The sequence below is a fragment of the Fringilla coelebs genome, assembly GCF_963513975.1.
Source record: "Fringilla coelebs genome assembly, chromosome: 2".
NCBI classification, from domain to species: Eukaryota; Metazoa; Chordata; class Aves; order Passeriformes; family Fringillidae; genus Fringilla; species Fringilla coelebs.
The window spans coordinates 101,534,364-101,557,655 of record NC_140029.1 but is presented as its reverse complement, the minus strand read 5'-3'; the positions used below and the strand labels follow the sequence as shown (position 1 = coordinate 101,557,655).

At 55.6% G+C, this 23,292-nt stretch overlaps 2 protein-coding genes across 4 annotated transcripts; one reads left to right on the top strand and one right to left on the bottom strand.

Annotated features, from left to right (window-relative positions):
* Positions 1 to 274: 274 nt before the first annotated feature.
* On the top strand, positions 275 to 6,074 carry WDR73 (WD repeat domain 73). Of its 2 annotated transcripts, none has more exons than XM_084227117.1 (8): positions 275 to 330; positions 407 to 474; positions 821 to 909; positions 1,582 to 1,670; positions 2,774 to 2,841; positions 3,480 to 3,644; positions 4,748 to 5,122; positions 5,707 to 6,074. In XM_084227117.1, the coding sequence occupies exons 1-8, from the start codon at positions 290 to 292 to the stop codon at positions 5,943 to 5,945; spliced, it is 1,134 nt and encodes a 377-aa protein (XP_084083243.1). In that variant the 5' UTR covers positions 275 to 289; the 3' UTR covers positions 5,946 to 6,074. The 2 variants fall into 2 exon arrangements, with proteins under 2 accessions (XP_084083243.1, XP_084083242.1); XM_084227116.1 differs by having other exon boundaries at positions 3,480 to 3,653.
* Positions 6,075 to 9,539: 3,465 nt separating this feature from the next.
* Positions 9,540 to 22,705, bottom strand: ARRB1 (arrestin beta 1). 2 transcript variants are annotated; one of them, XM_084226868.1, is made up of 16 exons: positions 22,330 to 22,705; positions 17,342 to 17,372; positions 16,698 to 16,758; positions 16,249 to 16,293; positions 15,702 to 15,898; positions 15,068 to 15,127; positions 14,881 to 14,948; positions 14,303 to 14,438; positions 14,139 to 14,223; positions 13,976 to 14,048; positions 13,505 to 13,642; positions 13,226 to 13,309; positions 13,003 to 13,026; positions 12,089 to 12,159; positions 11,662 to 11,713; positions 9,540 to 11,026 (listed from the first exon to the last, which is right to left on the bottom strand). In XM_084226868.1, the coding sequence occupies exons 1-16, from the start codon at positions 22,347 to 22,349 to the stop codon at positions 10,915 to 10,917; spliced, it is 1,257 nt and encodes a 418-aa protein (XP_084082994.1). In that variant the 5' UTR covers positions 22,350 to 22,705; the 3' UTR covers positions 9,540 to 10,914. The 2 variants fall into 2 exon arrangements, with proteins under 2 accessions (XP_084082994.1, XP_084082995.1); XM_084226869.1 differs by lacking the exon at positions 13,003 to 13,026.
* Positions 22,706 to 23,292: the final 587 nt, after the last annotated feature.

Sequence of the window (23,292 nt, the reverse complement as noted above, 5' to 3'; positions counted from 1 at the left end):
TGTGAGGGTGGTTAGGCCCTGGCACAGGTTGCCCAGAGAAGCTGTGGCTGCCCCGTCCCTAGAAGTGTTCAAGGTCAGGCTGGACAGGGCTTGGAGCAACTTGGTCCTGTGGGAGGTGTCCGTTCCCATGCCAGGGGAACGGAACCGGGTCAGCTTTGGGTCGCCGCCGTCCCGGCCCGCTCCGCCTCCGGGGCTGCCGCGCCGCCACACGCCGCCCTCAGTCCCCGTGACGTCACTGCCGCGCGTCGGCACGTGACGTCATCACCGCGCCGGGCGGGCGGGCGTTGCCATGGAGGCGGCGGACGAGTGGCTGCTGCAGTCGCTGCGACTGTGAGGGACCCCCGGAGCCCCGGCACCCGGCCCCGAGCCGGGCACCGCCGGCCTCACACCCGCCCTCTCCCTGCAGGTACCGCGACCTGCACACCTTCGAGCTCCAGGCACCCACCCGCCTCATCGAATGGGCCCGCGGGAACCGTGAGTGCGAGGCGGGGAGTGCTGCGGGGAGAGGGGCCAGGCTGGAGTCTGGCGGGGTGGGGTGTCCGTGGCTAGCCAGAGGAAAGGAGGAGGCCCAGGGGCCGGGCCGCGGCTCGTGTAGCGGGAGAAGGGGAAAGGAGGCTCTGGGCTTGGGCCAGTTCTGGGGTCCCGGAAGGGTGGCCAGGACCCCAGAAGTGGGGCTGAGTGGCTGGAGCTACCCTGGGTTCAGCCTGGGCTCCAGCTCAGGGCCTGGCGGTCCATGGACTGTGCAGTAACTCGGGAGGGTGGGCTGGGCAGGGGGACAGCCCTCACCGTGTTCCTGGCTCTTCATGCCCACCCCACCAAGGTGTCTGTGTAGCCGGGTATGGACAGTCTGATGGGAACGAGATCCTGCAGCTGATCCCACCGCCAACGCTGCTGACAAAGGAGACCCAGGTGAGTGTTGCAGCCAGGGCGGCCCCAGACCTCTCTGACCTCCTTGGCCTGATGTTTTCAGAGACCAAGCCAGGGCTTGGTGGCCTTCATGAGCTGTTACCTGTTGCTGTGACAAGGGCATGGCCAGGGATTGAGCATTTTTGGTTGAAAGGAAAAGCACGTAAATCACCTGTTTGTTGTCCAGTCACGTTATCCTGCAGCTGCTCTGCAGACAGCTTGGGTTGTGGACACTTCATCTCCAGGTATGTGAATAAAAGCATTTCATGGGGAAGGAGAACAGATGAGGACAGCAAGCCAAGTGAAGAAGGGGCTTGCTGAGCAGCTCAGGCCTGGGGGACCACCCTGCAGAGCACCAAGGTTGGTCCTTGGGTGGGTGACCTCCACACTAGAGTAGAAGGTGCTGTTTGGGTAAGTAGAAAGCTCCTGAGCCAGATGTGCAGAGATGGCAACAAGCACAGGCAGAGCTCTTGGCAGCAGCTTTCTCCAGACTTCTGTTCTCTCTGACTATTTTGGGATCCTTCAGTCTGATATGTCCTATTGAAAAGGGCAGCACTGGACAGGGAAGAGCTATACCAAGCAAGAGTTTGCCTTGTGTCTCTGTCATTTTTTGTGATAACTGAGCACAAGTTGAGTACCATTGTGTGAAGAAATGGCTTTGCCTTTGATTTCTAGGGCCTGTGTCCAGAGAGAGATTTCAAGGTAGAATGTGGTGGATTTTCAGAGCGCCCAGTGTACAGCCTGAAATATGTGCCGGACACCAGGTATGACCACAAGGTCCTTCCCAGGGTGTATTGGAAATGGAGAAGGGACTTATCCACTGAGAGCAAACTCCTTTTCCATGCCTGCTTCCCAACCCGGCTGGTCAATCCTGCCAGCTCTGAGAACAGTGTGAGTCTGGGCCAGTTACATACCAAGAACTGCTGAGTTTGCTGCTTCCTACCCCGCTTCTGAGCAGCAGGGGCCTGTAGAGAATTCCTGCTCTATCTTTCCTTCCTTTGGCATTTGACACTGGAGTTGCTCAGCAGCAGAGTAGGACACTGGTGGCTGGTGCCACTGCTCTGCAAGACCCTGTGTGTGCAGGGTCAGGAGCTTTTATCCTGCTCTGGGTTTACACCAAACAAATACCACTGGCTGATCTCTTGTTCAGTGTTTCTTCCTACACAAGTCCCCATTGACTACTTTGGGGCTGTCTGGATCATTCTCAGTCTAGTCCTTCTGGAAAATGTGATAATTAAATCACGGAATCATTTAGGTGGGGAGAGCCCTCTGAGACCATTGGTTCTAAGCATTCCCCTATCACTGCCAAGCCCACCACTAACACATGTCCCCAAGTGCCACACACAACTTCTAAATCCCTCAAGGGATGGCAACTCCACTCCTGCCCTGGTCAGCCTGTGCCAAGGCTGGACAACACTTTCAGGGAAGGAATTTTCCCAATATCCAACCTAAACATCCCCTGCTGCAGCTTGAGGGCATTTCCTCTTGTCCTGTTCCTTGTTCCTTGGGAGCACCCAAGTTCCCACCTGTCAGGGAGTTGTAGAGAGCAAAAAGATGCCCCCTGAGCCTTCTTTTCTTCAAGCTGAGCACCCCCCCTCCCCCACCCACAGCTCCCTCAGCCACTACTCAGATCCTCATAAAATATCCTCATAAATGCTGTTGCCTGGGACTGTGTTTGCATGGGCTGTGTGGAGCATCCCTGCATGAGGAGTTCTGGGATTATGGTCCTTCCAGCCACCCCTTTGCTCCAAGCAGAGGCAGGAGTTCCTGCTTACAGGAGCAGCAGACCAGTTTGTCCCAGGCTGGGGAAAACAAGGCTGTTCTCTGCTCCTGAGGAGACTTTTGTGAGATTCTTCTGTTTCTTCAGCTTGCTGGTAACAAGTGGCCCACCCGACAGCTCCCTCCAGGTCTGGCAGGTGTCAGCAGAGGACTCCGGTAAGGGTTTCTGAGCTCAAGTAGTTTCCCAATGCAGTTGTTGTTGCATCTCACATCTCTAGCTTCCCCTTCTTCCTGTGTGTCAAAAATGAGGAGTGCCACTTCCCTGTCCTGAGTGACCACACTTGTGTGGCACAGGCTGGAGAAGGGTACAAGACAAGGATCTACACCAGTTTTGGTGGTTTGGAGTTAACAGCACAAACCTCATCAGAGAATTAGTATGTTTAGGCCTATCACAGTAGCCTTGTACTGCATGTAGCTGGCATGCTGTCCCCTTAGTAACTCCAGTGGTTAGAAATGTAGCTCCATCCATTGCATTTTGGGATGGACCATGATCCACCTTCTCTCAAAAAGAGAGAGGCTGCTACTGGGAAATACTTGTAAACTACCAGAAAGGAAGTGCAAAAGAAGGAGAAAACTTCTTCATTGAACATAAACATCTCGATTCACAAATTTTCATTCAGTTTTCATTCAGTTTGCTCAGCAGTTTGCTGAAGAAGGGGTTAGGCATAATTAGATTTCTTATTGGTTTTGTAGGTCAGTTTTACCTTTGTTCGGTATTGTTGTGAAGCAGCTTAATTGAATGGATTGCTTGGTTCTCAATGTGTTTTCCATCTGTTTCTATTTCTTCCTAATAGATGTTATTAAATCTGTAAGCACCATAGCAACAGAAAATGGCACTGGGCAGTCCTGGGCTAAAATTGCCACCATTTCAGCCAGAGCCCCATGGGTTCTTCATGGTTCAAGACTTGACAGTGTCCAAATTACAGAGGTTGAATCAAGGAAAAATGTCTACACAGCAGGTATTCAAGGCAAGCCTAATGTCTTATTTTTGGAAAGGTGGAGTTTGGGTAAAGTGATGCTAATTGCTTGAGTAGTGAACATTTCACTGAGCAGGAACTTTTGGACATGTGCAAATGGTTATAAAGATATTTGCCACAAGTATATTGTCTTGAGGAAAGAGGTGACAATGGTCAGGTCCATCTCCAGCTGCTTACCATTCACATTACACTGATTTCTGACATTTCTGCTCCAAATCTGGGGTACTACCTGAGTCCTGCAGATAGTTTCAGTGTGGAGAGCTGGGTTCACAGAGGGGTGCTGTGTGCTGTCCCAAACAAGGGAGGTGACAGCCTGGTTACAACAGGTGGTGTGTGCAGGTCTGGTTTCCTTGGTGATCTGGGGACTCTGCTTTCACCTATGCAGTGAGACTCAGTCCCCACAGAGCTCATTGCTAGGGAGGGAAGAGGGGATGTGTGTGTCCAGTGGCAGTATCACAGCACTGAGGAAAAGGAAAGTCTGTTTGTCACTGTCCCTGTGCCAGAGGGACTCACAGAATCTTGGAGTAGTTTGGCTTGGAAGAGACATTTAAAACTCATCTCATTCCAACTCCCTGCCATGAGCAGAGACATCTTCCACTAGATGAGGTTGCTCCAAGCCCTAACCAACTTGCAGGCATGAGGCAGCCACAGCTTCTCTGGACAGCCTTGTCAGGGCCTCACCACCCTCACAGACAAGAATTTCTGCCCAGTATCCCATTTAACCCTGCCTCCTGTCAGTGGGTAGCCGTACCCCCATGTCCTGTCACTCCCGGCCCTTGTCCAAAGTCCCTCTCCAGTTCTTTGGAGCTTTGTTAGGCACTGGCAGGGGCTCCTTCTCTTCTCCAGGCTGAACACTCCAAGCTCTCCCAGCCTGTCACCAGGACAGAGGGGCTGTAGCCCTCAGAGCCTCTCCATGGCCTCTTCTGTACTCATTCCAGCAGCTCCACTCTTTCTGATGCTGGGGTCCCTGGAGCTGGACACATTACTCCTGAGCATACATCCTGATTTCTTTCTCAGGCAATACTGCAGCACAGAAATCCTGAAAGTGCTCCTCATTGGACCTGAGACCTGCCTCTCTTTTGCAGCTTCCCGAGGCAGCGAGGAGCTCAGCAGCCTTGCCTTCCTGGACTGCAACCTGCTGCTTCTGTGCTGTGCCACAGGCCGGCTGTGCCTGGCCGACATCCGACAGCCGCAGTGTCTCGTGGAGGCCGTGCCAGTGCCCTCGGCGCCGTGCAGCGAGCAGTGGTGCATGGGCACCAGGCATGCAGCTCAGGGCTCGGAGCCGAGCTCCCAGCCTGTGGCTCGCCTCTCAAGCAGGGGGCTCCTAGCCCTGACAGACCTCAGGAAAACCTCTGAGTTCTTGGCTTTGGCAAAGGCCAGAGTCCCCTCTCCCGGCTCAGGTGCAGAGTTCCTTTGTGTCTCCTGGGCTCCTGCTCTGGAAGGCTACCTTGCCATTTCAGGTAGGTTCTTAGGGCAGAGATCTCCTTTTCTGGGTGCTTTTTTGATTTATATTTTTGTGAAAGCCCAGTTCACTCTACCTAAAATCCCCCAGTGACATGGTGGCTTGTCAGTGCTGCTTCTGGAGCCAGCAGAGATGTCAGCTAATTGTCCTCTGCAGCCACCTCTTTCCAACAGCTCCGGAAGGGGCCTGGGTGGGTTCTGGAAGATGCCCGCTGCCCTTCTGTGAGATCAAAGGCCCCAGGCTGACCACAAGCGCTGTGTGATAGTGCCAGTCACAGCCTGGCTGTAGGCTACAGCATTGATAATGCCAGCTGGGCAGCAAGGCTGTCTCTTGACTAGAGCCTTGCATGTTCACACCCATGAGTCCGCAAACTTTGGGGATCTGGTCTGGGCTTTCTGCAGCAGCTGTTTCTTTGAGACGCTCTCCTGAGAGGCAGAGCTGCTCTCTTCTCACAGGTTTCTAGTCTGGGTCATTTTTCCTTGTTCCTGCTGGGAGGTGATCCTGAGCCCAGCTGGACTAGACCAAAGCAGTTACTTTCTGCACGCTCTACTCCTTTATCCTTTCAATTCCCTTTTATCCAAGGTTTTGATGGCACCGTGCATGTGTATGACACACAGAGCTGGGACAGCTCTGGCAGCGAAGCAGAGCCCATCTTCGTTCACAAAGGCCACACATTTGGTGGAGCAGGTGGCAGCAGGGACCCTCCCCTGGTCACTGTGCACACATGGCATCTGCAGAAACCCCGAACTTTGTTGTCAGCAGCAAGTGATGGTTCCTTGCATGTCTGGGACTGGGTTCAGCCCTGTGGGAAGTGTGGGTAGGTGGTGTTTTGGTGAGATGGGGCATTTCCTGCCTCTGCTATAGTTTGTGTGGGCTGCAGTATGTGTGTGTTTGCCTGCAGATACTGTTTGGAGACTGTTGCAGTGAGCAGAACAACTGTAAAATTTCTATTTTAATAATAGTAAAAATTTTGCCTGTGTTACTTGTTCTCCTGTGTACCAGCCTTCAGATGAGAGCTGTGCCTGTGGTTCTGACTGTGGCTGCTGGCAGAAAACATCCTGCTGTTGTTTGCTCATAGGTTTGTGTCATGTCTGCAGCAAGGGAGAGGAGCAAAAAGGAGAGACTTGACAAAGGCCTGGTGTGACAGGACAAGGGGGCATGGCTTCACACTGCCAGAGGGCAGGGTTAGCTGGGATATTGGGAAGAAATTCTTGGCTGTAAGGGTGGGGAGGCCCTGGCACAGGTTGCTCAGAGAAGCTGCTGCTGCCTCATTCCTGGATGTGCCCAAGGCCAGGCTGGATGGATCTTTCAGCAACCTGGTCTACTGGAAGGTGTCCCTGCCCATGGCAGGGAGTTGGAACTGGATTAGCTTTGAGGTCTCTTCCAAACCAAACCATTCTCCAATTACATGAAAAAAAACTCAGGAATTTGAGGAAACAGGCTCTTCTGTGGGATATTTACCCACTGTATTCCAGGCCCAGAGCGCCAAGTGGAAGCTGCACCCCTGAGGGGTGTTGACATTTATCACGTGCTTGTATGTCACGAGCAGTGACCTCTGCTCAGGAAGTTTCAGTGTGACCACTTGCGTTCCTGCTTGCAGCCTGCAAAAGGAACAGGAACAACCTTTCCAGTCACAGCCTACTCCAAACTCTGCCCCTCCCCCTCTAGATCCTGAGAGTACGTGGTCTGAGACAAGGCATTGGTGTCTGGCTCTTTTCCCACCAACTGCACGTTTAAATTTGATGAAACTGATGTGATTTCCTGGGCTGTGCTGCAGCTCGTGCCACACTCACACTTTTACCAAGGTGTTAATTGGGAGGAACAGCCTGCCTGCATAAAGGCTCCCTTCTGCTCTGGGTGTTGGCTGAGGTGAGGAGGGGTTGAAGACAGGTGAGATGGGGTGAAGACTGTACTTCAAGAGCATCTGGGGAAACCTTACACTGGGAATGTGCTGTACTGACTCATTCTGTACCATGGCAACAGTTGTCTGCCTGGCAGCTGAGCCTGGAATCTGCTTCATTTTTCTCCGAAGACAAGCCATGTGAGCATTTCCACTCGTCCCGAAACTCCACCTGGCCGCATGTGAAGCAGGGGGAACGTGTCCTGCCCAAGGCTGGGGATGGTAATGTTTTGTCAGTTACTAAAGGCAGGGATCTGTGTCACCAGCAATCAACAAAAGGAAAGGCCTGTTGGGTCCTAGAGGAGCTAAGCTCTCCTGCAGGAGTGCCTGAGCATCCTTTTTGCTTCCAGAGGTCCACACCAAAACCAATCCAGTTGAGCCAGAGCTGAACTGGGGGAAATGGGTTCTGACCAAGAGCCTGGGAGCATTTCTGCCCCAGTGTGGGCAGCAGGGAGGGCTCCTGGCTCTCTAGTCTCTTCATCTGCTCTTGAGTCAGTTCCTTCCGGCTGTGGTAGAGCCGAGCGTGCCCTTCCCCTGCACCAAGACCTGCAGGTTCCTGTGTTTAGCAGGTGGCCTTTCTCCCCCATGACTGGGACCCATAGCAGCCTCAGGAAGGGCAGCATGTAGTACACAGACATGAAGGGCTCCCAGAGAGGGATCTTGGAACTCAATGGGTTTTCCTCAAGCACCCTGGGAGCAGGCAATTTGGCAGAGGTGCACTTAGATTGTGTGGCTCCTCCTTCCTGGCGGAAGCACCCACTGAGGGAGGGTCTCACCTTGGAGAGGGAAGCTCTGAGGCAGAGAGAAGACCACTGGAGCCTCCCCAGTACCCCAGCTACCTCTTCCTGACTGCCTCCTCTGCTGGGACACGTCGAGGAGCAGACCCCCTCCCTCATCACAGTGATGCAGATAGTGCAATGAGGACAGGGAACCGAATTTGCTTGGCTTTCAAAATGGGGCTTAAGCAATAGCTCAGTTTGTACCCATCTAAACTTCCCTTTTTTTCCTAAAATAACTTAAGCCTTCTTGTCCAGCTTGAACCAGATTTGACAGGGGACTGGAGATATAAAAAATATTAAGTACTCACAGATGCTGTGGGAAGGGATTATGCACATAGGAGTGATCTGGAGAGTTGTGCTGGGCAGTAGGGATATGGCTCTCAGGAATGCACCACATGGAGTCTCTGGCAATGTCCATGTGCAATAAGAGTCTGACTGTGTGACTGTGGAGACTGGCTTTCCTGGAGCCAGATTTGTCTTTGGCAGGGAAGGTTGGGAGAGCCTCTGGCACAAATGCCAACACCCATGTAGTGAACCAACTTAAGGATAGTCTCTCCCTCCTCATAGCATCAGCATGACAAGGGCAGCTCAGGCTGCATGGGACATGAATGTGTCCAACCTCTACTCTCCCTGGGGCCATGGAAAGGTCCTCCAGAAGGCCTGTCTTCACTGAGGCCACAGAGGTTTAACCCCTGGGCAAGGTAACACAGCTGGAGACAGAATCATGGAATTATTCATGTTGGAAAAGCTCTTTAAGATCATGGAGTCCAGTCTTTACCCACACACAGCCAAGTCTGTCACTAAACTATGTATGTCTTCAATTGCCACATCTACACATCTGTTAAATCCCTTCAGGGATGGGGACTCCACCACTGCCCTGGGCAGCCTGTGCCAAGGCTGAACAATTCTTTCAGGGAAGGAATTTTCCCTAATATCCAATATAAACCTCCTCTGGCACAACTTGAGACAGGGTTTCTCCTTCCTTGACTGTGAGGGGACAAGCCACAGCCCTTCCATCAGGGACCATCTCCAAATTCAGGTCCACAAATGGAGGTGTTACTTGGCTCATTCCCTAGTACTGGCTCCTGCTGCTCTCAAAGGGGATGAGAAGCCCCCTGCAGATGTTTGGATGTGGCTCTTGGCAGGGCTGGGGAACCACTGGACTCTATGATCTTAGAGGGTTTTTCCAACCTCCATGATTCTGTGATCGTTAAAACAATCAGCTCTGAGCAGTTCCTCAGCAGGACACAGACTGGACACAGCTTGTTTAACAAGCAGTTAGTTAGTGCCCTGTGCTCATCAAGTACTGCATGACCATGCATTTCATTTCCAAAATAATGCCCAGTCCCTGCTGTGGGATACAGAATCCTTCATCTCCTCCTTGGCTCTCTGCATGTCTCTGCACACCAGGGGGGCTGTCATAAGTGGAGGGATGGGGTGGCATGAGCAGGGCAGGCAGCTGCTGCTCCTTGGTCCTTGCGCAGGAGGGAAATAATTCCCCTGTGAGGGTGGTGAGGCCCTGGCACAGATTGCCCAGAGAAGCTGCCACATCCCTAGAAGTATTCAAGGCCAGGTTCGATGGATCTTTCAGCAACCTGGTCTAGTGGAAGGTCTGCCTGCCCATGGCGGGGAGGATGGAACTGGATAAGCTTCAAGGTCCCTCCCAACTGAAACCATTCGATGGTTCTGTGACTTGCTGCCTGTGCCAGTTCCCCCATCCTTAGCCAACAAAAGTGTCCAGGCATTGGGACTCTATTTTACTATTTTTTATTTTTTTTCTTTTTTTTTTTTTCTGAGTTTAATAAACTAGAATAATTTATTTGACAGAACACAGAAACATCACAGACAGGGTGGAGAAACCAAAGCAGCAGGTATGAATGATCAGTACAAAGGAACCACTTTACAAAAAGAAGTACCACGCTGCCCATCAGCTTTACCCAAAAATTACGGGGGGAGAGGGTTGGGCTCAGCTCAGCACCCCACAAACAGGGTGAGGGGGATGGAGCTATCCCTACAAAATGCTCTCAGATGACAACGCTGACTGCAATAGCACAATAAATAGTGGGAATGGCCTCTCAGTGAGTGGTGGGAGACCAGAGACCCTTGGAGGGGGCAGGAGGTCCAGGCACCACCAATCCAGGAGGTACAAGCATCTGTTGGAACACTGTTTAGGGTGGCAAAAATCCTGATTCTCCCCTACCGCCAACAGGTGCTAGATCCCATGCAGGCAGAGCGAAACATCAGCCAGGGGGGCTTTGCAGCTTGGCAGGACAAAAGTATCCCTGGCAACATCCCGCTGGGGGGCAAGGCTATTCTGCCACAATACTGCCATGGCTATGAAGAGGCATTCGAGGCCTCTCCCAGAGCAAGCAGTGTGTGGTGGATGGCACAGACCCTCAGGGTCCCCTCTGCTGCCTTAACCTGGCACCAGCAGCTCCCAGCTGTGAGCTGGTTTCCTCTAGGGAGATTATACTGGTGTGAAAACAGATGCAGCTGGGAGGACCCCTGGGGTTGGCCACATTGGGAGGACTTGGGGGAAGAAAAGGGCAGGTGCTGCCCACCCCCTTTGTTTGGAGCAGCTGGGGCAGGGGCCAAAGTCAAAGCCAGGCTCGTGCATCCCAGGGAGGGAACACATGCAGCAGGGCTGGACAGAGGGGGATTGGTCATGGGTGAAAGGAAGGGACACCAAAGTGCACAGGTGCCTTTTCCCATGAGAAGGCTGCCTAAAAAAAACACCCCCCCCCACAATTCTGCTGCAACCCCCTCCCTGTAGCAAACTGGTGTTGAGACTGGGCTTATATAAAACTCATAAAAGGGGCATCTCATAGTAAAGGGCTCTAGTAAGTGGCAGGAGGCTGGACAGGGACGGAGTTATAGTGAGCCCCACTGCCTCCAGCACCTCCCCGGCCGTGCCCTGCACAGGAAACAGCAGCTCTGGCAGCTGGATGAAGAGACAACATGGCACAGCTGGACGGTTACAGGTCCTGTGGCCATCGGGCAATTGGTAGGCTCCCAGTACAGGTAGAAAACAAAATTAATTAATTATAGAAAAGAGAAGCAGCCTAATGTAGGGGTGTCCCTGGGGCAGGGTGGCGAGCTGGGGGGGCTCGCTTATCTGTCGTTGAGCTGTGGGGAATTTGTCCGCTCCTCCTCATCCTCCTTGTCATCCTTCATGCCTTTCAGTCGCTGGCGGGCGAAGTCTTCAAACACAATGTCATCATCGCTAGTGGGGACACAAGGGAAGGGGGTTTAGGTGGGGTGAAAGGTAAAACACCTCCTCTCCCACAAAGCTGTCCCAGCTTGCCCAGTGAGCTCAACCTTCACCGCCTCGATGTTACAGCAGCTCAGGGGGCCCCAAAACTCCCCATCCGTGGCAAACAGCCTTAGTTTTCAAAGCCTTATTAACACTTGCCCAATGCACCCCAAAAAGAGCCCCCAAGCTCTCCAGCAGGTGCAGCTTTACCAGGGCCATGGGCATTTGTCCCACTCTGTGGGAACCACAGACTGGCAGGAAGTAGCTGGGTGGGTTAAGTACCCTAAAACCTCCCAAACATATCACCACCCCTTGGAACGCTGTGGCAGCAACCTCCCGCACCCCCAACACGATCCCAGCGGCCTCTTACTGCAGTTTCTCCTGTTTTTTGGAAAGCCATGCAGGGAAGGGCGAAGGAGGAGAGAAGAGAGAGGGGAACAGCACGCGTCATGCATTACAGGTGACATGCGTGGGGTTAATCACACGTGCCAATGCCATGGCACAGCAGGTGTTAGAGGATTGGGGGGAGTGCCATGCAACCGCCATGTTTCACATTCCCACACAACATGTGGGAATTAGGGGAAGGGGGTATTTTAGTCTCTTACTTTGTATCAAGCTCTATCAGATTTGTATCTATGGGCGCTTCATTCTCTGGAACTGAACAAAGGGATGACACAGGATTAGTCACAGGGTGGTGACTGCCATCCCACCGAGGTGTGTGACACTTTCCCCAGGATCATCTCTGCCCTCCTACCAGGGTGGGTGAGACCCCCCCTGCAGCCATCATTGCCATCCCACTGGGGTGGCTGAAATTCCCCTGGGGTCATCACCACTTTCAGTGTGTGGATGCAAGCCCCCCCTGGAGTTTGGCTACACTGGGGTGATGGGAGCACCCCCATGATTTTAACGCTGAGGCCCTGTAAACAGGGTCAACAGGAGCCAAGAATCTCCCTCCATGCAGCCTCACTGGCTCCCTTTGCCTCCACCCACGCCCAGGGATGCTGGCCCTGTGACTCAGGGACAGACACTCACTGTCCCGGTGTACTGTTTCCTCCCTGGGTTTGGGATGCATCAGCGTGAAGGGCAGCTCCACTGCAACGTCGCTGGAAGAGACACCAGGGTAAAGCACAGGCCTCTCTGCACTTCACATGTACAGCGAGGCAAATTTGCAGAGGGGGAGCAGAAGAGCACCCCCATTACAGCTGCTGTAGAGACCACAAAGCTGGGCAAACCCCCGTGTCATCCTCCATGGAGCTGCTCAGCAGCTCTCATGTCTCTTGGCTGAGCTTGGACTCCAGGGTGGGGGATCAGCACAGGCCCCCTGGGAAGTAGAGGGGCATCAGGAGGGAGAGCAGCATGACAAAAATCTGTCTTTAGCAGCTGTGGGGGGTATCCAAAATCCCTTGAGCTTAGGCTGCAGCCAGCAGTGCCATGGGAATGGCAGGAGGTGCACCAAGTTTTCCCAGGGCTCAGTGGCCATGGTGGCATCAGGGCATGACAGCCTAAGCACAGCCACAAGCTGCCCCAGGGGCAGGTAGGACAGAGCTCAGACAGAAGTGTCACAAAAGAGGACGAGTAGTCCCATGGTCCCTGTAGGGACCTCCCTGTGGGAGGGATGACCTAGGAAGCCCCAGAGATTTGCCTCCCCACATCCAGCGATACTCAGCCCTATGGAGCCACCTCTGTGCCCTGCTCACTCTCCCCAGCAGCACCCACAGGCCTCTCACTCCAGTACAAGTAGGAGGATGCAGAATTCAAACCCTGCCAGCATTCCCAGCCTCATCACCCCAGCCCCACCTCTGCCAGGCTTTTTGCTTTAGGTGAGATAGCATCCCCAACACAGTGGAATTCCCAGGACAGGCATAGGATCAGCCCCTGAGGGGCTGAGGGGATGCAATGGGGGGCTGCAGTGAGGATTGGGGGCACTGGGGGGAGTGCGGTGTTACCTGGAGGCGAGGTCTCCCAGCAGGCTGGCATGAGTCAAAGGATACAACACATTAGTCACTGTCCCCTCCCAAGGACACACAACCCCCACACACCACCTTTTGTCCCACCCATGCTGCTTAGTCCCAGGGGAGCTTTAAGGATGATGGGGCCCCACCTACAGCACAGACCAGTCCCAAGATTAGAGAGGAGGTGCAGCACGGTGGGGGGATGCCTAACACTCACCCTCCTCGTGACACCACCAGCTTCACCTTCACCTTGTAGGAGACAATGATGCCCAGGATTTCCTTGTTGGCTCCATCTCTTAATCTGGAGTAAGGGGCAGATGGGCATTAGTGAGGCAACATCCATGAGGAGCAGCCCCCTGTCCTCCTGGAGTTCCCCTGTGGGATCTCCTCCACCCCCAGCATCACTCCTGCAGCAGGGGCTGGATGCCCACCAGGGCTATGTCCTGCCGCCACGCTGCAGGGGAGACAGGAGCCCTCGGGGGGTAGAGGGGCTCACAGTGTGCTGGAGGCCAGGTTGGTGTCCTCATGCTTGAGCTTCCCATCCAGCGCCAGCCCCCGCTTCTCCCGGTTGTTGGCAAGGAAGGGGGTCAGGGTGTAGACTTTGCAGAACGTCGAGCTTGGCGCCACCATATCACTGGAGATGATTTCCACCATCAGCCAGAGCCCCAGCCACCCACAGCCCCACAGGCCACCCCAGACGTCTCCATCTTAGCATGGTGAACTCCACATATTCCCATCCCTGCCACAGGCTGATGAACATCTCCTTCCTGGAGGACGCAGAGGGTGATGTCCCCAAGATGCCACCAGAAAATAGGTCTCCATCTCCCTGCTCCTCCCACTGGTTCCTGCTTTCCAAGTGCAACATCCCAGTGGGGCTGCACTGGGGCAGGAGACCCCCAATGCTCCTCCAAAACCCCCCTGAGGTCTCCAGGGCTCCTCATGATGTTCCCAAGGAGCCAGTACTTACTCAGCATCCTCCACAGCCACTGGGCACTTGTACTGGGCAGTGTTGAAGAGGCAGATATCAGCATACTGGCGCACTGAGGTGAGACACAGCAAGATGGGGATCAGGGTAGGCCCCCACAGGGATGGCGACAGGGACACCAGTGGGGTGGGGCCCTACTCTTCACCTGAGATCTTGATTTTCTTCACGGTCTTGTTGGTGTTGTTGGTGACATGCACGTTGACACTGATGGGCTCCCCATGGTAGTATATCTGTAGGGGAGCAGAACAGAGAGAATGGCGAGATCCCCAGGGTCACCCCACCAGTATACACTCCCCAGTCCTTGCCCACCTCCTTGTCCAGGGATGCTTCAAGGTGCAGCGGCTTGTCTGACATGAGGAACTGCCGGGTGGTCTCTGCCATGGGCTGGGGGCCGGGTCTCTCTGGTGCATACTGGACCTTACGGATTACCAAGCGCACCGAGTTCCTGGGAGAAGTCAAGAGGAGAACTCAGGCTGCCCACAGGCTACCCCCTTTCTTGGCCCATTCTGGGTCAAATCCCTCTTTTCTTCTGGTCTGCTGGATCAGAAGGATGCCATGGAAGGTCTTGTCTGGATGCCCACCAGAGCTATAAGGGGAAAACCCTATGCCTGGGCCTAGTTGCCCACAGCAAGTTTTGGGCTCCTTGCACAGTGGTGGATATCCCAGCCCCAAGATGTTCTCTGACCCATCCCTATCCTGGAGAACACCTCCATTCCAGCCCCATCGTAGAAAACATCCCCATCCAAGCCCCTTCCTGGAAGACAACTCTATCCCATTCTGAAAAACATCTCATCCAAGGTGGGTAACAAATTGCGGTGCCCCTTTTCTGCTGCCAGTACCAAGAGGATGCCGCTCCCATCCGGGCTGGATGGATCCTCTCTGCTTACCTCTTGTGGATCTTCTCCTCCAAGTTCTCGGCACAGAAAGCTTTAACCTCGTAGTCCACTCCACAGGCCTGAAAACCAGGAAGGGGGGAGAAGGAGGCAGAGAAACCCCTTTGCACTCCCCAGAGAGGTGACCCCAGCAGTGGCCACTCACCACAGCCTAGTGGCATGGGAACATGGGAGACCTTACCTTCCCCGTGTCCTCTGGGCCTGGCTGCAGTGTGACGGAGCAAGGCAAGTTGGGGGGGATCTGAAAGGGAAAGGAGGGTGAGAAGATTTTTGGGGGGCTACCAGTAGTTTCCTATCCTATCCACAATGGAAAGAGGGAAATCCAGGAAAGATTTCCTCATTTTACTATTGCCTTTCCTAAATCCCAAAGTATTACAAAAATACATTATTTTAGAGGGTTTTAATTAATTGTGGATTTTGAGAAATCAGGGCATCAGGGACATTTTTGAGGCCATAGGACCGAGCACCGTAAAATGTCACAGAGCTCCAGAGGGGGTGACCAGCATTGCCAAAGGTGTGCTGGGGAAATTGGAGGAGCAGGAGGGGGTCTATCCCACCCCATTCCCTTCCAGAGCTGTCCACTGCTGGCATAGATTCCCAGTGTAAGCATGGACCCCCTGGTGCTGACACAGACTGGCAGTTTCCCTACTGGTGGCTACTTTCTGCCATAAGTTTGAAGATCACCAGCAAAAGCTGTGTCTTGATCACAGAGAGCAGCATCTCACCCCCAAATACGACCCCACAGGGCCAGATGGGACCCTGATGTCATCCCCCAAAGGGTTCACTGTCCCTTCAAGCACCCCAGAGTACCCTACCTCGAAGGTGAAGGGGTAGGCATGCTCGCCCAGCTTCTTGATGAGCCGCTCCTGCAGCCGTGTCAGGGGCTTTTTGTCCTCGGGGACTGGGGGGAAGGCCTGGGAGTTGGCCACGAACAGGTCCTTGCGGAAGGTCAGCCCCAGAACATCCAGGTCCTCACGGCCATAGCGGAAGGCGCAGGTCAACGTCACAAACACTGGAGAGGGTGACAAGGGGAGGTTGGTAGCAGGATGTGGGGCATGGGGGCACCAAGACAAGGTGGCATTCTGGCTCATACCAGTGCCACCAGCACTGGAAGTAGTGGTGGCTTGAGGACATGCCATGTTGAGAAGATGAGGATTCAGCAGCCAGCTGTGCCTTCGGATGCCCACCACAGTACCCCCATTCTCCACAGGACAGGGAATCTGTCATGGAGACAGGGGGCTGGAAATTGTCACCAAAGAGCCCAGAGATGCCAATGCCTGGGTAGGATTGCATGGGGATGCTAGCATCACCCTGTGGCAGTGCCATTTCTGTGGCCCCAGGGATCCCAGGGGTAGACATTACCTTTTCTCTCCTTCAGGTATTCAGGATCCACCAGCACTACTCCATCTACAACGGAACAGCCAGGTCAGAAATGTGCCACAGGGACAGGGGGGACACACTGGCAGGGTCAGGGAATGCAATGGCAGGGTCAGGGGACATGCTGGTAGGGTTAGAGAGGAATGTACAGGCAGGGTTTGAGGGGACACCAGCACAGTTAAGGGGGGACATGCTCCCCCTTTACACAGAGAGTGATCACCTCCAAGCTGCCAGCTGGGGCTTGGGGGGAACACGCTGCTAGCAGGGACAGTCTGCACCTACCGCACCCAGGGCATATGCAAAGCCACAGCGGGACATGAATATTATCCCAAATCTGCTGTTTTCTGCTCCCCAAAATCCTTCTTCCCAGACAGCCCAGCCCACCCTGGCATGCATTTTCCCACAACTGAGGTCCCCTTCCTGCCACCACATACCCACGGGGTCCACCACATCAATGTGGTCCACGAAATCCCTCTTCCCAAGGTAGACAGTGAGCTGTAGGGGAGAACAGGGTGTCAGGGGTGCACAGAGCAGATCCCCCAGGGCCCCCCATATTGTCACCACACACTGGGGTCTATATTCCTCATCATCCCCAGTGTCATCCTGTCCCTGTGGTAGCCAAAAGCCAATCCCCCATTCCAGTGAAAGCCTGGAACCTTTCCAGATGTCCCCAGAGCCAGAGACACTTTGCATCTGGGGACTCTTGGGTGCCACCCCAGCAGTTTGTACTCCACTGTAAGGCAGGCATGAGCCCCCCCCCGTGTCACCCTCTCACCTTTCTCCTGATGGGGAAACTGAGGCACAAGGCAGGCAGCTGCCAGGCAGAAAGTTTTCTGCATCAGCTCCTGCTGCCTGACCCAAAACCCCCACAGGCAGAGTCACCTGCACCTCAGCGCTCCAGAACCTGTCTGCTTGACCCCTGACCCTGGGAAAGCCCCCCACCAGCCCCACTGTGCCTCAGTTTCCCTTCCTGCCACCCTGGCAGGATGCTGAGGCAGACAGGGTTCAGGGACATGTCCATCCCCCACTCCCAGCCATGTTTGTGACCCCATGGTTTCCCCCGCCATGTCCCCCTTACCTTCCCGTTAGGACTGGCTTTCTTAAACACCCTGCAAAACAGCAAAGGGGGATGAGTGCTGGAGCAAGGGCTACCCTCCACTCCTGAACCCCCCACTCTGCTCCTGGCTCTCTGCCCATGTACCTGTCCAGCTCTCCCCTTCAGGAAGGGTCCCTGGGGGAAGAAGCATCCACTGGCACAGTCCCATGGTGCCAGGTGCATCCAACCCTCAGCACCCATTGCCAGGACCCAGCTTTGGATAATGGAGGCATCAGGACCCCGGCCCACCCCTTTGCCTGAGGATGGTGCCCAGACACCGCTGTGAAAGGCAGCAGCACCCCAGCATCCATCTGGCCCTGGGGACCAGCGTGTTGGACCATGGGGTCAAGGCATGCACAGGATGGGAGCATCCCACAGGATGAACCATCTCACCATTACCTCATATGGATGCATCTCAAAGCCACTGGAGAAGCAAGAAAAGTCTAGGTGCTCCTGTCCCTAGGGCTTTTTATTCCCATTCCAAACGATGAAACTAGCCCCCAGACACCCCTCTCAACTCCTAAAATCCTTCTGGAACACCCCACAGAGATATGGGAGAAAGGATGTGTATCCAACATGCCACTGCTGGGGAATGCTGGAGCATTCCCAGCCTGTCTGCTGCAGGCAGGAAGAGGGCAATGGCAGGTAGGGTGACTGGTGCTGCCAGATTTTTTGGAGCCTGCCCTGGCACAAAGCCACCCATAATGGGTTCTCCTCAGATAATCCCTCCTCGCCTTTAAATTCCATTAAAACCATCCGGGAAGATTAGTAGTGGTTTTAGGCTGGAAAAAAACCAATTTCCCAGGGCAGCTGCTTGGCTCTGCCAAAATGTCAAAGGCTGCTACTGGATGATGGACCCTCAGCCACCCCAGTGCCTGCAGCTGCCCACAGCAAGGCAAAGGGCAGGCAGGGAAGGCAGCAGCTGGTGGGCTCCAGCCTGGGGGTGACCACCACCCCAGCGATGGGGTAGGATGCATCAGGAGATGTGTGGGCACACCCCTCACTCCCATATCCCTGAAATGCTCTGTCCACCTCCCTGTGTCCCTGCATATGTGTGTCCGTGCATTCCTGCACGCCCAAGTCTCCACATCCCACTCCATTGAGAGCCATGGGGACCAGCACAGCCTGGCCAAGCTCTGCCCAGGAAGCAGGATCTAGTCTGGATAAGGGAGTGTGGGGGCTGGGGGCCCACATTCCCTTGTCCCCAGATAAGCCACAGGAACCCTCTGCCAGTCACATAAAATATTGGGGACATCCTTCTGGCTGTCCCAAGCCACTGGGAGCATCAGGAACATCCTGCTGGCTCTTCCTGGATGGCTTTTCCCTGTGGGGGTTGGGGGATTGACTTTTCCCGAAATGGGAAAGCACTTCCACAGTAGAATGTTTGTCATGAGAGTTTGCTGAGGAAGGTGTGATCCTGTGCTGGTGCAAAGAAAGACGGAATTAATGGGAATGCTGCTCCAATTAAGTAACTCGGGGAGATTAAAGGCCTCAACTTGCCATGGAAGGGCACCAGCACCCCACAGTTTCTGGGATTTGAAAGCCATGGGGGATCAGTCTCCAGAGTCAGGGATGGAGGGGCAATGAATGCATCCTCCTGAGAGCCCAGAGCAACTAACAGCAGGATTTTCATGGGTAATTAATGAAGCATTACTTCAAAGCAGGATAAGAAGCATCCCCTGACAGCCTGTCACCCCACAGACCAGCTCCCAAGGGAAAACCCAAAGAGGGTCCAGCATGCTGGATCAAAACCTGTGGCATGCTGGGAAGCCCCAGAAAAGTCAGCCAAGGCTGGAGGCTCAGTGGGTGCCACTGCCAGCCCCCTGAGACATGGGTGATGCTCCCACCCAGCCCCGGAGACACTAACAGAGCTGCTAATGAACCCAGTGCAAGCGAGATTGATGGCAGGTGCTGCAGGAAGCCATTCCTCAGCACTCTGCCTGGCACATACTCGTGCTGGCACCACAGTGGAACAGGAGCCCCATGGAGCCTGAGACTTGCTGAGCCACACACTGCAGGTGCAGAAGCCCCAGGTTATGGGTGCAGTAGCTCCACAGAATGCAAGACCTGCACAGCTCCACACTGTGCATGCAGGAGCCCAGGCTGGCTCCCCACTATGGGTACACGAGCATGCTGTGCCCTCATCCTGTGGGTGCAGCAGCCCTGCCTGGCCCCACACCACGGCTGCAGGAGCTCACATCTCCCCAGAAGCACCAGTGACAGAAGGGAAGGGGCACATGGGGACACGGTGGCCTGTTGCTGCCAGCGGGGTGACCCTCACCCGCCACCGGATCTAGAGGGAGGAAAGGAGGAAGTGTGAAGCCTTCCCTCCCCCTCCAGCCCTTCCTGGTGTCGAAATACTGGAGACAAGAGGCAGGAAGTGGCCTCCGCTGCTGCCCATCAGAGGCTTGGGGCCTCATGCCGTGGGCTGGCAGTCCCAGTGTCCCCTGAGCCTGTCATGCTGCCACACAGCCACATCCCATCTCGCCTGCCCTCTCCCTGCCATGGATCCCATCCCTTAATGAGCTTGTTAGGCACCCAGCCAGGGCTATTATTAGTGGGGTCTGTTGGATCTTGATTGGAAGATTTATGAGGATTTAATTCCCCTAGGCATCGGAACAGGATCTGATGGCAACACCATTGATTGCCTTTGAACCCAGGGCACAGAATTCAGGGATTTTGCCAACTCTCATGCTAACAAGGTTGGCTGGCAGATCTAATTAGCTAGAGCCACGTTAGAAGGGACCTCCAGGGATAATGGAACCACCAGCAACCACATCATACACACTGGCACAACCCCGTGGTGGCGGCCAGAAGCTCCATGCCAGCTGTGCCTGCATAATCCTGGAGAACCATGCCAGCCAATCCCAAAGCAAGAGCATCCCACAGGCCCAATGCTGCATTTTGCATCCCTGCTGCATTCATCTATCTATCCTCTCCCAGGGTCAGCAGCAGCATCCCCCAGCTGGGTCAGAGCTCCACCAACTTCCTTGGCAAGGAAACGCCTCAGCTGTGGGATCCGGGATGTGTCTGGATCCTGCTGTTATTACCAGAGTTTGCTCTCCAAACAACATCCAGGAAGCAGGAGTCCTGGGCCACCTTCTAGGGCTCTTTCTCTTCCCAGTGGAGATCCCTGTCCTGCTCCCACACCCTATGGCTTCATCTAGGGGGATGAATGGGGTGGTGGAGGGACTGAGCAGCAGGTCTGGCATAAGGCAAGGGTCACCCCCCTAGCAGCAAGATGCTATGGTGGAATGCTGCAGAGGGGCTGGATGGTACTACTGGGCCAGAGGAAAGGTGCAAGGGGTGCTTAATGCCAACCAAGGTGGGCTCTGGTGTACCAGAAGGACTGCAGCACTTCCCAGCCACCAGGAAGCCACCCTCAAGCCACAGGCTAGGAATCCCAGCAGCCAGGAATTCCAGTAGCTGGGCATCCTGTGTGGGGTTGCAGCTGCCCTGGCTGGGTACTGAGTGGGAAAAGCAGGGAAAGGTGATCAATGATGCCAACAGCCACCAACTCAGCTGTTTCCTCCAGCTCTTCCCACTGGAGACTCCCAAGAAAAGTGGGGTGCCACAGCAGGAATCAGCAAAAATGAGCGTTTGGGGAAATCAGATAGTAAATCAGCTCCCACAGCTGAACCTCCTGATCAAACCCAGTGGATTTGGGTTTGGAGATCCAAACTGGAGAGGAAGAGGGATTTGTCAGCCTAATTCTTCCCCCCTCACCCTCCCCCAGCTCCCACTGTACACGCTGCGTAGGCAGGGAGAAGATCAGCTCATGCCTCTCCTGCCGGCACGCCTGCTGATGGGAATGCTGCTCACCAAGCTCCCCCTGGCACCTGAAAAACCCTGGAGGCCAAGCTAGCTGCATCCTGGGGTTTGCACCCAGACATTGTGGAGAACCCAGTGGGTGCTCCAGCCTCCTGATCTGTGGGGCTGTCCACCGGCTCCAGGAGCGCAATATAAATTCTCAAGAATTCAGGATACTGAGCAAGGAGGAAGCGGATGCTGTCAGCCATGGCTGGGGCACCAACACCCAGCAGGCCAGCAACAGCCGCCTCCCAGAATGCTGGATGAGCTCAACAGGCATCTATAATTCCCATCCTGCCACTCCAAAACACTACAATGTTTCTGGAAGGTTCTTCCCAGGCAGGCCAGACCCCCTCATCCTTCTCTCTTGCCGTGGCCATGACGGGGGGGGGGGCAGAGGCTGCACTGAAGCCCCCTGATCCTGATGCCAAGGGGACGTTGGGATGAGCAAAGGGAGGGCGATGGGGTTGAGGGGTGAGCAGGAGCACTCTGAAATCCCTGGTCCTCCCCCTCCGCTAAGGGGGCAGAAAGGGATTGGGGCAAAGAATGGGAGCGTCAATTCCTTGACCACTCTGCCAGTGCCCGCTGGTGAGTGGATGTCACAGGAGATCCCCCAGGCCTCCTTGCATGGGCTGGCAGGGGTCATCAGGCTCTCCCTCAAATCCCAACAGCCCCCTGCAGGATGTGCAGCCCAGTGGGCCCCGCACTTAGAGCCCTGGCAGCACAGGGGGGGTCCCCATCCACGTCTGCACAGGGGCCCCTAAAAGACAGCATCCCCATGGCAGCATTCCCATGGGATGAAGGCGTCGCAGGCCCTCGTGTCCCTGAGTTCCAGGGCTGGCACGTGCTCCCTGACACCCCCAGCTGTGCCGCATGCCGGGAGTGACATCAGGGCCTGGGTCCCCTGGCGTCACTGCGATGACAATCGCCTCCCCCATCGCAAATCCACCCAGGATCCAAATCTGATGGGGAGGGAGCAGTGACGCCCCCGATCTCCGGGTCCTCACTACCGCACGGGGAGCACCATATCCCAGCAGCGGGGCCGCCTCAGGGGACCACCAGCTCCAGCGCAGGGCACGGGCAGCGCCAGTCCCACCCTCCCCCGCCACTGCCGGGCATGCCCCCCCGGGATGCTCCGCTCTGTCCCGGTCCTCACTCACCGGGTGCCTTTGTCTCCCATGGCCCCGCCGATCCTGCGGGCTCAGCCGAGAAGCGCCGGCTGGGCTTGGAAAATTACTGGCTGGATGGTGGAGGGAGCGGCGGCGGGGCGGGCGCGGGGCCCGGTGCGGCCCTGCTCGGGCCCGCTCGGAACCGCTCGAAATGCTCGAGCACGCTCGGAAACACTCGGAACCGCTCGGCTCGGCCCGGGAGGACGCCACGCCGGCCGGTTCGGGACCTCTCGGAACCGCTCGGGCAGGTTCGGAACTGCTCGGCGACGCTCGGAACCGCTCGGCGCCGCTCGGACACTCTCGGAGCCGCTCGGCAGGGCTCGGCCCGTCCCGGTTCCGGTGCGGACGCTGCTGCCGCCGCCGCCGCCTCCGCCCGCCCCTGAGCGGCGCGGCCCCGGGGGCCGGGGGCGGCGGCGCGCAAGGGCCGCCCGGGCGGGGAGAGGATACGGGGAGAGGATACGGGGAGGCGGGGGGGGCACTGGGCTGACACGGGGTGGGCGGGAAGGCGGTGAGGGGGTAGGAGAGTGTGGGGCAGCGCGCGCGCGGGGACACACGAGCGTGCGCACGCACACACACACACACACACACACAGAGCGGCGGGAGCACGCGCGCGGCTCGGGGCGCCCCCCAGCGGCTGCACCGGGACACAGCGGGGAGAAGGCCGTGTGTGACCGTGGGGACACGCGTGTCAGCCGAGACAGGTCTGAGAGCACACAGAGACACGTACGTGAGCACAGACGCGGGAGTGTGAGTACAAAGACAGGTGTCTGTGGGCAGAGGGACATAACTTGCACGTACGCGCGCACACATCTGCGTACAGCCGCCATGCACACACACGCGTGAACCCACACACGCGTGCACATGCATGTTTGCACACATGTGTGCGCACACAAGGACACACGTGTACACATACGTGCGCACACGCACCCCATGTGCACACACACGCACATATGT

Bases quoted from the DNA above. Each gene is read 5' to 3' on its own strand.
- ARRB1 (XM_084226868.1), bottom strand. From the start codon at position 22,349: ATGGGAGACAAAGGCACCCG. The intron at 16,759-17,341 runs GTAAGGGGGACA...TCTCCCCTACAG, and splicing joins AAGCCAGTCCTAACGGGAAG to CTCACTGTCTACCTTGGGAA. The intron at 14,224-14,302 runs GTGGGCAAGGAC...GCTCCCCTACAG, and splicing joins AAGCATCCCTGGACAAGGAG to ATATACTACCATGGGGAGCC.
- WDR73 (XM_084227116.1), top strand. From the start codon at position 290: ATGGAGGCGGCGGACGAGTGGCTGCTGCAGTCGCTGCGACT. The intron at 1,671-2,773 runs GTATGACCACAA...CTGTTTCTTCAG, and splicing joins AAATATGTGCCGGACACCAG to CTTGCTGGTAACAAGTGGCC. The intron at 3,654-4,747 runs GCAAGCCTAATG...TCTCTTTTGCAG, and splicing joins CTACACAGCAGGTATTCAAG to CTTCCCGAGGCAGCGAGGAG.